This window comes from Bos mutus, chromosome 26, assembly GCF_027580195.1.
Source record: "Bos mutus isolate GX-2022 chromosome 26, NWIPB_WYAK_1.1, whole genome shotgun sequence".
Lineage (NCBI taxonomy): Eukaryota > Metazoa > Chordata > Mammalia > Artiodactyla > Bovidae > Bos > Bos mutus.
The window spans coordinates 31826715-31839662 of NC_091642.1; the positions used below are offsets into that span (position 1 = coordinate 31826715).

General features: G+C 38.6%; 1 protein-coding gene across 1 annotated transcript in view; it reads left to right on the forward strand.

Moving 5' to 3' along the window:
- The window catches only part of HPSE2 (heparanase 2 (inactive)), a 717063-nt gene that overhangs the window by 453199 nt on the left and 250916 nt on the right, over positions 1 to 12948 (forward strand). Inside the window, exon 5 of the mRNA XM_070363563.1 lies at positions 162 to 333. Within this exon, the coding sequence (XP_070219664.1) occupies positions 162 to 333 (172 nt within the window). The remainder of the gene's footprint in view (positions 1 to 161; positions 334 to 12948) is intronic.

The window sequence follows — 12948 nt, forward strand, 5'->3', positions numbered from 1 at the left end:
TTTTTTGCTGGGATAGTTTCTCAAGTTCAGCTAGCTTGCACCCTCCTTTGGTTATTTTATTTACATTGTTAAGAAAAAAGGGAGAAAGATCTGTGGCTAGGAAAAGGTTGGCAGAACCTCACTCTTCCCAACTCTGACTTGCATGTCTGCTTTTAATCTAGAACCAAATAACTATCGGACCATGCATGGCCGGGCAGTAAATGGCAGCCAGTTGGGAAAGGATTACATCCAGCTGAAGAGCCTGTTGCAACCCATCCGGATTTACTCCAGAGCCAGCTTGTATGGCCCTAATATTGGGCGGCCCAGGAAAAACGTCATCGCCCTTCTAGATGGGTAGGTCAGATTATTTAGCAGTTTTTAAAACGTTTTTCATTACATGTAATGAGTTAATGTATTTGTACTCTTCCTGGTTATTTCCGGTCTTAAGAAGGACAGAGAGACTCTTTCAAAATGAAAATTCCCACCATAAACCAAGGATTCTCTACAAACAGTGCAAGAACTTATCTCTCCAGGCCTTCCACAGTCAGCAGAAGTGGGTGGGATTGGGAAGAATATCGCAAACTCCAAAACAGGTTGGAAAGGCTGTGTTGTTTTAAAAAGCACATTTAATATTATAGCATTGCATAATATAACTTAATATTTTTAAAGGGCGAAATATTATCTGCTATACTCTTGGGAACTCTTATAGAAAGTAAAATTTGACAAAATCCTGGACACTGAAACTAGGTTAAAAAGTTGAGAAACACTACAAACATCTGTACATTAAAGCATAGCTTAACAAATTTGTTAGGTATTCTAGAGAATTACTATCGTGTGATTTATTTAATTTTGACTGAATCGAACAATCATTTATTAAGCATTGGTTGTGGATGGTCACTGTGTTAAATGCTGCCTTCCCCAGTGCTGCTGGTGGGCCAGGCCCAGATAAAATAAGTGGAATATTCATGCATGTTGAGTCTAATTATGCAGGGTTGGAGGGAATGTCGCAGGGAATAGCATGAGGAAGACTGGAGTTAGATGTTGAATCCAAGACCCAAAGTGGAGATGTGACTATACCTGGAAGGGCGGGAACAAGGAAGGTGGAAGAGGCAGGAGTTCATCTGGCATATGTTTTATGCAGCATCCTGTCATATTCTGGGATAGTTATGGTTATTCCTATAAATTCAAAAACAAGTAAGGTGTTTTCCAGTGAATTGTACAGCCCAAGTGAGGTTAGATAAATGCTATACAAGTATAAACAGATATATCCCAGTAGAAAGAAACCTATGGCAACCTCCTTAATGGTCCTTCTGGCTTGATGGCTCTTATGACTCTCTCTCTTCCCTTTTGTGGTAGCTTAGTCTTGATCTAAGCTAATTAACATAGCAGATGTTATTGAAGGCTTGGGAAGGTGGAAGGATTTACACTGTAACATTAACAGTCTGAATTTTAATTTTAGGTATTTTCCTCTTTACAAAGACTCCCCAAGCCTTTATATTAACTCCTGTCCTTCCTTCACCTTTTTTTGTTTATCCCCCTCCTTCTAGTTCCCTTTTGCCTTGCAGAACAATTTTTCTGACCTTTACTCCTACCTACAAGTACAAACTCTGGGCTTCCTTTTGCATACTTTTGCTGAACTTTTAAATTATCTCGTGTATGTGGTGGAGAGGGGGGAGGGTGATGAAGAAGTTGGCCTTATTTTACATGTTGTAATTAGGGGATAAGAATCACATATTTAGAACATTTTCATAGTTCATAATACATAAGCAAAGCCAATAACTAAGTCCACATAGTTATTCTTTTAGATTATATCTTTTCTTTAATGATCTGATTAATATAGTTTCATGGGACTGATAGTGTCTTCTCAGTAGCATGACTTTGTATCAGTAATTCATTCATTCTGCAACTACTTCTTGAGTAATTGCTATGTTCCAGGTACTGTGTTTTAAAACAGGAGTGTTATAATAAACAAAAACAAATACTTTCTCTACCTTCATGGAGTATGTCCTATGGTAAGGGAGACATAGGCAATAATCAACTTATCTTAAGACTGAAACAATAACAAGGAGAGGAACAAGGTTCTATGAATGACTGTAAATGCTGAGATTTGACCAAGTTAGGTGGTTGGAAGTGTTCTCTAAAGGATTAACACGTAAGAGGAACAACCACATGAGAAGATGCTGAACGTTGCTTATCATCAGAGAAATGCAAATCAAAACCACAACGAGATAGCACCTCACGCCTGTCAGAATGGCTATCGTCAAAAAGACCACAAATAACAAATGTTGGTGAGGATATAGCGTAAAGGAACCCTAGTCTACTGTTGGTAGGAATGTAAATTGGTGCAGCCTCTTTGGAAAACAGTATGGAGATTACTCAAAAAACTAAAAATAGAACTACCATATGATCCAGCAATCCCACTTATGGGTATATATCTGAAGAAAATGAAAACACAAATTCAAAAAGATATATGTACCCCAGTATTCATAGCAACATTATTTAAGATATGGAAGCAACCTAATGAATGGATAAAAATTTGGAATGGAAATATTGCTCATCCATAGAAAGGAATGAATTTGCCATTTTCAACAACATGAATAGACCTGAAAGGTACTATGCTTTGTGAAAAAACCAAACAGAGAAAGATAAATACTTTGTGTTATTACTTATATGTGGAAACTAAAAAATAAGCAAATTAATAAATATAAAAAACAGAAACAGTCACAGATATAGAGAACAAACCAGTGGTTACCAGTGGAGAGAAGGGAAGGGGAAGGGACAAGACAAGGGTAGGAGATTAGGAGGTACAAACACAAGCTTATGTATAAAATAAATAAGCTAACAAGTATATATGGTACAGCATGAGAAATATAGTCAATGTTTTACAGTAACTTTAAATGGAGTATGATCTATAAAAATATTGAATCGGTATGTCATACACCAGAAATAATATAATGTTGTAAATCAACTGTACTTCAATTTTTAAAAATTCATTTAAGTGTAATTTGAACTTGAATGAGTGTTAACTAGACAAAATGAGAAATGAACAGTGTCAGTGTTCTTGGAAAATGAAAAGCATGTGCAAAGATCCTAAGGATGAAAAAGGGGCCAGATTGACAAAAGAAAGGTATATTTAGAGAAGTAATTATGTATATCTATGGCTGATTCATGTTGAGGTTTGACAGAAAACAACAAAATTCTGTAAAGCAATTATCCTTCAATAAAAAATAAATGAATTTAAAAAAACTAAACAAAAAAGAGTTATATAGAGACTTATAGGCATAATGAAGGGCTTAGAATTTCTTCTAAGCACAGTGAGAAAGATACTGAATGTTTCTAACCTGGGGAGTGAAAAAATTTGATTTATTGCACAGAAAGTATTCTATGTCTCCTCTATGACAAATAGATTGGAGAGGAGGCAGGGAAATCAGTGAGAAAAGCTGTTATAGTGGTACACATAATGATAGGAACCTGAAATGGGTTGTGGAAATGGAACGTGTCATTGGCAGTGGAAGCCACAGGACGATATGTTGGATAAGGGTATGGTGATGTGCTCCTTCATGGATCACAGCTGTGTTGTGGTGAAGGGACTCTTGTGTAACTCAATGAAGCTATGAGCTGTGCCCTGCAGGGCCACCCAAGATGGATGGGTCATATTGAAGAATTCTGTCAAAATATGGTCCACTGCAGAAGGGAATCGCAAACCACTCCAGTATTCTTGCTACGGGAACACCATGAACAGTATAAAAAGGCAAAAAGATATGAAATTGGAAGATAAGTCCCCCAGATCAGAAGGTGTCCAATGTGATACCAGTGAAAAGTGGAAGGCAATTTACATATGGCTTCAGAAAGAATGAAGTGGCTGTGTCAGAGGAGAAATGACGCTCAGTTGTGGATGTCTCTGGCAGTGAAAGTAAAGTCTGATGCTGTAAAGAACAATATTGCTTTGAACCCTGGAATGTTAGGTCCATGAACCACGTTAAATTGGATGTGGTCAAGCAGGAGATGGAAGAGTAAACATCAACATCTTAGAAATCAGTGAACTAAGATGGATGGGAATGGGCAAATTTCACTCAGATGACCACTGTATCTACTACTGTGCAGTAATCCCTTGGAAGAAATGAAGTAGCCCTCATAATCAACAAAAAAGTCTGCAGTACTTGGGTGCAGTCTCTAAAATGACAGAATGATCTCAGTTCATTTCCAAGGCAAACCATTTAACATCACAATAATCCAAGTCTATGACTAGAGATCTCTTCAAGAAAATCAGAGATACCAAAGGAACATTTCATGCAAAGATGGGCTCGATAAAGGACAGAAATGGTATGGACCTAACAGAAGCAGAAGATATTAAGAAGAGATGGCAAGAATATACAGAAGAACTGTACAAAAAAGATCTTCACGATGCAAATAATCACGATGGTGTGATCACTCACCTAGAGCCAGACATCCTGAAATGTGAAGTCAAGTGGGCCTTAGAAAGCATCACTACGAACAAAGCTAGTGGAGGTGATAGAATTCCAGTTGAGCTATTCCAAATCTTGAAAGATGATGCTGTGAAAGTGCTTCACTCAATATGCCAGCAAATTTGGAAAACTCAGCAGTGGCCACAGGACTGGAAAAGGTCAGTTTTCATTCCAATCCCAAAGAAAGGCAATGCCAAAGAATGCTCAAACTACCACACAATTGCACTCACCTCACACACTAGTGAAGTAACGCTCTAAATTCTCCAAGCTAGGCTTCAGCAATATGTGAACTGTGAACTTCCTGATGTTCAAGCTGGTTTTAGAAAAGGCAGAGGAACCAGAGATCAAATTGCCAACATCCGCTGGATCATGGAAAAAGCAAGAGAGTTCCAGAAAAACATCTATTTCTGCTTTATTGACTATGCCAAAGCCTTTGACTGTGTGGATCACAATAAACTGTGGAAAATTCTGAAAGAGATGGGAATACCGGACCACCTGATCTGCCTCTTGAGAAATCTGTATTCAGGTCAGGAAGCAACAGTTAGAACTGGACATGGAACAACAGACTGGTTACAAATAGGAAAAGGAGTACATCAAGGCTGTATATCGTCACCCTGTTTATTTAACTTATATGCAGAGTACATCATGAGAAACGCTGGACTGGAAGAAACACAAGCTGGAATCAAGATTGCTGGGAGAAATATCAATAACCTCAGATATGCAAATGACACCACCTTTATGGCAGAAAGTGAAGAGGAACTCAAAAGCCTCTTGATGAAAGTGAAAGTGGAGAGTGAAAAAGTTGGCTTAAAGCTCAACATTCAGAAAACAAAGATCATGGCATCCGGTCCCACCACTTCATGGGAACTAGATGGGGAAACAGTGGAAACAGTGTCAGACTTTATTTTTGGGGGCTCCAAAATCACTATAGATGGTGTCTGCAGCCATGAAATTAAAAGACGCTTACTCCTTGGAAGGAAAGTTATGACCAACCTAGATAGCATATTCAAAAGCAGAGACATTACTTTGCCAACAAAGGCCCATCTAGTCAAGGCTATGGTTTTTCCTGTGGTCATATATGGATATGAGAGTTGGACTGTAAAAAAGGCTGAGCGCCAAAGAATTGATGCTTTTGAACTGTGGTGTTGGAGAAGACTCTTGAGAGTCCCTTGGACTGCAAGGAGATCCAACCAGTCCATTCTGAAGGAGATCAACCCTGGGATTTCTTTGGAAGGAATGATGCTAAAGCTGAAACTCCAGTACTTTGGCCACCTGATGGGAAGAGTTGACTCATTGGAGAAGACTCTGATGCTGGGAGGGATTGGGGACAAGAGGAGAAGGGGACGACAGAAGATGAGATGGCTGGATGGCATTACTGACTCAATGGACTTGAGTCTGAGGGAACTCTCGGAGTTGGTGATGGACAGGGAGGCCTGGCATGCTGCGATTCATGGGGTCACAAAGAGTTGGACACAACTGAGCGACTGATCTGATGCCCCAACCACTAATGCCAAAAAGTTGAAGTTGACCCTAAGTTCTATGAAGACCTATGAAACCATCTAGAACACCAAAAAAAAAAAAAAAAAAGATGTCCTTTTCATCACAGGGATTGGAATGCAAAAGTAGGAGATCAAGAGATACCTGGAGAAGCAGGCAGTTTGGCCTTGGAGCTCAAAATAAAGCAATGCAAAGACTAATAGAGTTTTGTCAAGAGAACACACTGGTCATAGCAAACACTCTCTTCCAACAACACAAGAGATGACTCTATACATGGGCATCATGGAAATGCTGCTGCTGCTGCTAAGTCACTTCAGTCGTGTCTGACTCTGTGCCACCCCATAGACGACAGCCCACCAGGCTCCCCCGTCCCTGGGATTCTCCAGGCAAGAACACTGGAGTGGGTTGCCATTTCCTTCTCCAATGCAGGAAAGTGAAAAGTGAAAGTGAAGTCGCTCATCCGTGTCTGACTCCTAGCGACCCCATGGACTGGAGCCCACCAGGCCCCTCCATCCATGGGATTTTTCAGGCAAGAGTACTGGAGTGGGTTGCCATTGCCTTCTCCGTCATGGAAATGGTCAATATCAAAATCAGATTGATTATATTCTTTGCATCCGAAATTGGAGAAGCTCTATACAGTCAGCAAAAACAAGACCTGGAGCTGACTACGGCTCAGATCATGAGCTCTTTTTTGCAGAATTCAGACTTAAATTTAAGAAAGTAGGGAAGACCACTAGACCATTCAGGTATGACCAAAATCAAATCATTTATGATTGTATGGTAGAGATGATGAATAGATTCAAGGAATTAGATCTGGTAGACAGAGTGCCTGAAGAATTATGGAAAGAGGTTCTTAACATTGAACAGGAGGCAGTGACCAAAACCATCTCAAAGAAAAAGAAATGCACAAAGGCAAAGTGTTTGTTTGAGGAGGCTTTACAAATTGCTGAGGCAAGAAGAGAAGTGAAAGGCAGGGAGAAAGGGAAGGATATTCCCAACTGAATGCAGATTTCCAAAGAACAGCAAGGAGAGATAAGAAGGCCTTCTTAAGTGAACAATTCAAAGAAATAGAGGAAAACAATAGAATGGGAAAAGCTAGAGACCTTTTCAAGAAAATTGAAGATACCAGGGGAACATTTCATGCAAGTACGGGCTTTATAAAGGACAGAAATGGCAAGGACCTAACAGAAGCAGAAGAGATTAAGAAGAGGTGGCAAGAATACACAGAAGAACCATACAAAAAAATCTTAATGACCCAGATAACCATGATGGTGTGGTCACTCACCTACAGCCAACCTCCTAGAGTGTGAAGTCAAGTGGGCCTTAAGAAGCATTACTTCAAACAAAGCTAGTGGAGGTGATAGAATTCCAGCTGAACTATTTAAAATCCTAAAAGATGATGCTATTAACATGCTGCACTCAATATGTCTGCAAATTTGGAAAACTCAGCAGTGGCCACAGGACTGGAAAGGTCAGTTTTCATTCCAATCCCTAAGAAAGGCAATGCCAGAGAATATTCAACCTACCTTACAATTGCACTCATTTTACATACTAGTAAGGTAATGCTCAAAATCCTTCAAGCTAGGCTTCAACAGTACTTACCCGAGGACTCCCAGATGAACAAGCTGGTTTTAGAAAAGGCAAATGAATCAGAGATAAAACTGCCAACATTCATTGGATCATAGAAAAAGCAAGGCGATTCCAAAAAACATCTAATTCTGCTTCATTGACTACGCTAAAAGCTTTGACTGTGTGGATCGCAACAAACTGTGGAAAATTTTAAAAAGATGGGAATACCAGACCGCAAAGAGTCATACATGACTTAGCGACTGAAAACAACAACAACGGAAATAGAGGAGATTAGTTAGAAAATATAAAGAAAAGAGCCAAAGGCTTAGGAGAGAGCTCAAAGGAACTATCATGTTCAGAGATGTGAGAAAAGAGGGATGGCCTCATAATGTAAGAGAAAAGGGAGAGAGAGAGGTGTAGGAACCAAGAAAACAGAGGAGATGCTGCTGGAAGGCCAAGAAGACAAGTAACAGGAAGACAGAAAAGTGCCATTGAACCTGGGAACATGCAGGTTGTTGGTGACCTTGAAAAATATAATTCAGTGGGGTGGTGGAACTGAAGTCAGATCACAATAGTTTGTAGAGTGAATGAGGAGTGAGAAATTGGAAACAATAATGTGGACAGCTCTTAGGAAAATTTGTACTGTGAAAGAGAGTAGAAAAATGAAGGGAGATTTGGGGTCAAGGGAGATAATGGCATTTTTCCATTTAATTTAATGTGGGAGATAGCAGAACAGGTTTGTATGTTGAGACTTATATAGGAGAGAAGAGCTAGATGGTATAAGAGATAAAGGATATAACCAAATTAGAAGTTTTTTAAGGCTAGAAGAAATAGAATCCAGAGGAATTGGACTTTACATTTAATAAAGGCCCATTTAAGAGAGATAGTTACACCAGGGTAACAGAAGGTAAGAAACAAATATTTCTCTATGTCAAAGATTAAAAAATCATACTGAGGAGATATAACGTATAGCTAAGGCATCCTAGTACATGGTGTAACTGTGAGCATATAGATGTTAGCTTGCTGTGAATAAGAACTTGGACACAATCGTAAGGGACAGTTTAAAGAATGAGCATGTGACCAGGTGGTATGGTGACAAGTGGAAAGGCCTAGTTTTCCATACATCTAAACTAATAGGACTCAAGAGGCTAGAAAAAATTACACAAGGCAAGAAGGAAAGGTACTGATGAATACTTTTTTTTATGTTCCTGAAAAAATGGAGATTTACCTTTCTTAATGTATATGTACTAAATACACAGTGCAGTACAACTTTAAATGCATAAATATTCCCAGTGACTCAACTAACAATAACAAAAATGTCAGCACTCTAAATTACCAGCTCTGTAGTTTCTCCAGTCCTCCTGGTTATACAGATAAAATTTTACATAGTTGTGATCATTGTATACGCATCATTTTAAATTCTGCATTTTTTGCTCATTGTTTTATATTGCCCTTGCCTTATTTCTACATAGTTCTCGTATTTGTCATTCTTAATACCAATCAAATATTCCAGTGCACTGATGTCCTGAGTCTGCCTAAACAAGCCCTCACTGTTGGGCATTTGGGCTGTTTCCAATTTTTGTCTGGAATATATACCACAGTTGTAAACATCTTTATACAAATAGTTTTTTTTTATTTCTTTTGAATTACATCCTTGGGCTGTATTCCAAAAAGCTGAGTTTCTGGGTCAGAGCAGATGATAATTTTTTATGGCTCTTGTATTTGTTGCCAGATTTCTTTTCAGAACAGTTTCACCAGGTTGCAGGGCAGTAATGTATTAGTGCATCTTTTCCCCCAATACCCCACAGCAATGAGTATTATTTTTATTAATGTACTATATTTTAATTAATGCGAGATTATATGTCATGGTTGTTTAAATTTGAATCCTGTTAACTGGGAAAAGAACCAAACATTTCCCAAAACTTAACGGCGTCTCCTTTCCCCTTATCCCACATTGGCCTAAGGACACAATCCCCGTTTTGCCGGAGGGCAGACTAGGTGGTCATTTGAGATGCATTCCTCTCCTTTGTCACAGACTCCATGTGCTGTTGCTGTCCAGTCACTAAGTCGTGTCTGGCTTTTTGCGACCCCATGGACTGCAGCATGCCAGGCTCCTCTGTGCTCCTTTATCTCCTAGAGTTTGCTCAGATTCATGTCCATTGAGTTGATGATGCTATCTAACCACCTCATTCTCTGCTGCCCCCTTCTCCTTTTGCTTTCAATCTTTCCCAGTACCAGCGTCTTTTCCAATAAGCCCACTCTGCATAGGTGGCCAAAGTATTGGAGCTTTAGCAACAGTCCTGATGAATATTCAGGGTAGATTTCCTTTAGTATTGACTGGTTGGATATCCTTGCTGTCTAAGGGACTGTCAAGAGTCTTCAGCACCACAATTCGAAGGCATCAATTCTTCAGCTCTCAACCTTTTTTATGGTCTAACTCTCATATCTGTACATGACTACTGGAAAAACCAAAGCACTGACTATAGGTACCTTTGTCAGCAAAGTGATATCTCTGCTTTTTTAATATGCTGTGCAGGTTTGTCATAGCTTTCCTTCCAAGGAGCAAGTATCATTAGTTAGTTATTAAGTTTTGTTTTTTCTGACTTGTTAGTATCACTCATATCCCATCTTTTCATTTTTATTTTAAACCTTATCATTTTTCTTCTTGAACAGATTTCTCCTTACCTAGATTTTTAAAAATGCAACATGTGGTCAAGTCACTCTTGCTTGAAATTCAAACCCTTTCACATGCACCCCTGGCCTTTAGGGTCCAGTGCCTGCCTTCTTTGCAGCTAGTCAGCAGCTACATACCCTTGCACAACCTGCCCTCAGTACATCAAAAATATATATGTCCATCTTAGAAGAGGCCATACTTTTTTACCTTTGCACCTTTTGGTTTTGTATCATTTTCTTTAGAATACCACTCTCTTCCCTCATTTTCCAGTAGATCTTCTCTGACAACTTGGGGCAGGATTTCTTGTCACCCCCTTCTTTCCTTATATGGTACTTTACTTTTCTGCTATAGTACTTACCAAATTGATGATAACTTTTTATTTACATATCTGCCTCCCACAACAGACTGTCGACTAGGATCAGGACTCAGTCTATGTTTTATTGATTCTGAAGCCTTCAGGATGTAGGAACAGCTTTAGTGTTTTAGAACCAAACTAATTTTTAAGTTTAAAAAAGTTTAAAACTACTTAGGTATTTACTGGACTATACAGGACTGTTTCCCCCAGTGAGGATATGAAAAAGCTGAGATAGAATCTTCATGTTTGTGTCTTCAGGGACTACCACGTTGCCTGGAATATGGGAAGTACTTAATAAAATGCACATTTTATTATTTTCATTTCCTCATTCAGGAAGTGGCCCTTCCCAGTTATTGATTTTTATCTACAGGCATGAAGTAGTGTTCTTTAGGCTTTTATCATTTTTCTCTGCTTTTCTTTTTCAAACTTTTATGCATCATGTATGTAATGGCAATTTTATCTTAATGTATCACTTTTCTTATTACCTTGAATATGTTTTTATTATTTCAGAAGTTACTTTTTATGATAGTTGTTCTTGTCTGTTTTCTTATTGATTGTCTTCTCTGTTTCCTTCTTTATACAGTTAGGATAAAGCTTTCAATTTTATCTAGCCTTTTACAAATGTTTCAATTTTCAAGGTTAGGCTCTTTCAACTTATTTGGAGTTTATTGTTGGATCTACTATAGAATGAGGACTGAATCTATTTTTGGTGATGTGGCAATGTCAAGAAAAGCAGTTATTCAATGAAAACAGGTTCACTAAGGCTTCTTTGGGGGCTTTTAAGTTATAGTGAAATTAGTACTAAATTATCTCTCAATAAACATTTATTGAACACCTATTTTGTGTTTGATCCTGGCTTAAGTGTTGGGTTTATATTAACGAATAAAGCCAAAGTAACTCTTACTCTCTTGGAGCTTAGCAAGACAATAAAAATAGTGACAGTCACACAGTCATGGAGTCTTTGCAACTCCATGGGTTGTAGCCCTCCAGGCTCCTCTGTCCGTGAAATTTTCTGGGCAAGAATCCTGGAGTGGGTAGCCATATCCTTCTCCAGAGAATCTTCCTGACCCTGGTTCAATGCAGGGATTGAACCTGGATTTCCTGCATTTCGGGTAGATTCTTTACTATCTAAACCACCAAGGAAGTCCTAAAAAACCGAACCACAGTAAATAAGAAAACAAATTACCCCAAATTGTGTGTAATTCTGTTAATTAAATGGATACCTGGAGTTGGAAGACTTATGTGGACAAGGTAATCAAAGACAATTTATCTGAGGAACAATATATTTAAGTCAAGAATGAAAAAATGAGAAGGAACCAATTGTTCAAAGTGTAAAGTGAAGAAAGTTTTAGTTAGAGGTGGTCGGTCATGTTTGTCAATGTCCTGAGTCAGAAACAAAATTAAGGCATTTGAGCACCAGAAGGATGGGCATTATAGTGACCAAAAGGAGAGCAGTAGGAGATGAGACTGCATAGACAAGCAAAGATCATATTATTACTGAATCATGTATACCATGGTAAAGAGGTTGTGTATTTTATCCTCTGAGCAATGGAAAGCTATTATGGAGTTTTTATAAGGGCAGCAGCATGTACCAGAATCTACTATATTTTGTGTGCCAAATAGATTTTAATGTGCAAAAGTAAGAAATCAAAAGAGCTCAGTAAGGAGATTTTCACTATGAGGTATGTTTAATTAGATTAAGGTAATGGCAGAAGAAATGGAGAGAAGTTAAGATAGACATGCTTTATTGATGGAAATCTCAGTAAGGTGGAGGTGAGAGAATAGGAGGAATTAATAGAGGATGATTCCCACCTTTTGAACAGTTAGCATCTCTCATTCAAGAGCCATCACGTGCAGAAAAGGGACATTTTCAAAAGAAAGATACACCAAAATGAACACATATTCATACTCAGGAAATAATATCTCTGTAGCAACGAAAAATGATTTTAAACTATATTGGGTGTGCTTCAATTTGAAGATAGTGATCTGATCACAAGGTCCACTTTCTTCTGGTAAAACCATCCCAACTCCTTTTAAAAACTGATAATAATAATTAATAACAAACACACAGAAGAGGGATCATCTGCAGGTGAGAGACTTTTGACAGATTTCTCTAAGACAATTAACAGATGAAAGCTCATTGACAGAATAATCAGAGTGAGGAAGTGGCAACCCAGAGAACATGGACTCTCAGAAAAGATGAGAATTTGCCTTGCAGATAGGCTCAGAGTCGAGAGAGGGTGAGGTAAGAAAGGGTGACCAAGCCAAGGGCTTAATATGAAAATCTGTCTGCAGAGGGACAGACAGATGTGGAGAAAAGGAGGCCCAGTAAACCATACACGTGGAGTTAACCTTTGGTTAGAATGACTTATGGCAGCATTTCCTTAAATATGCTCTGGAAAATACCA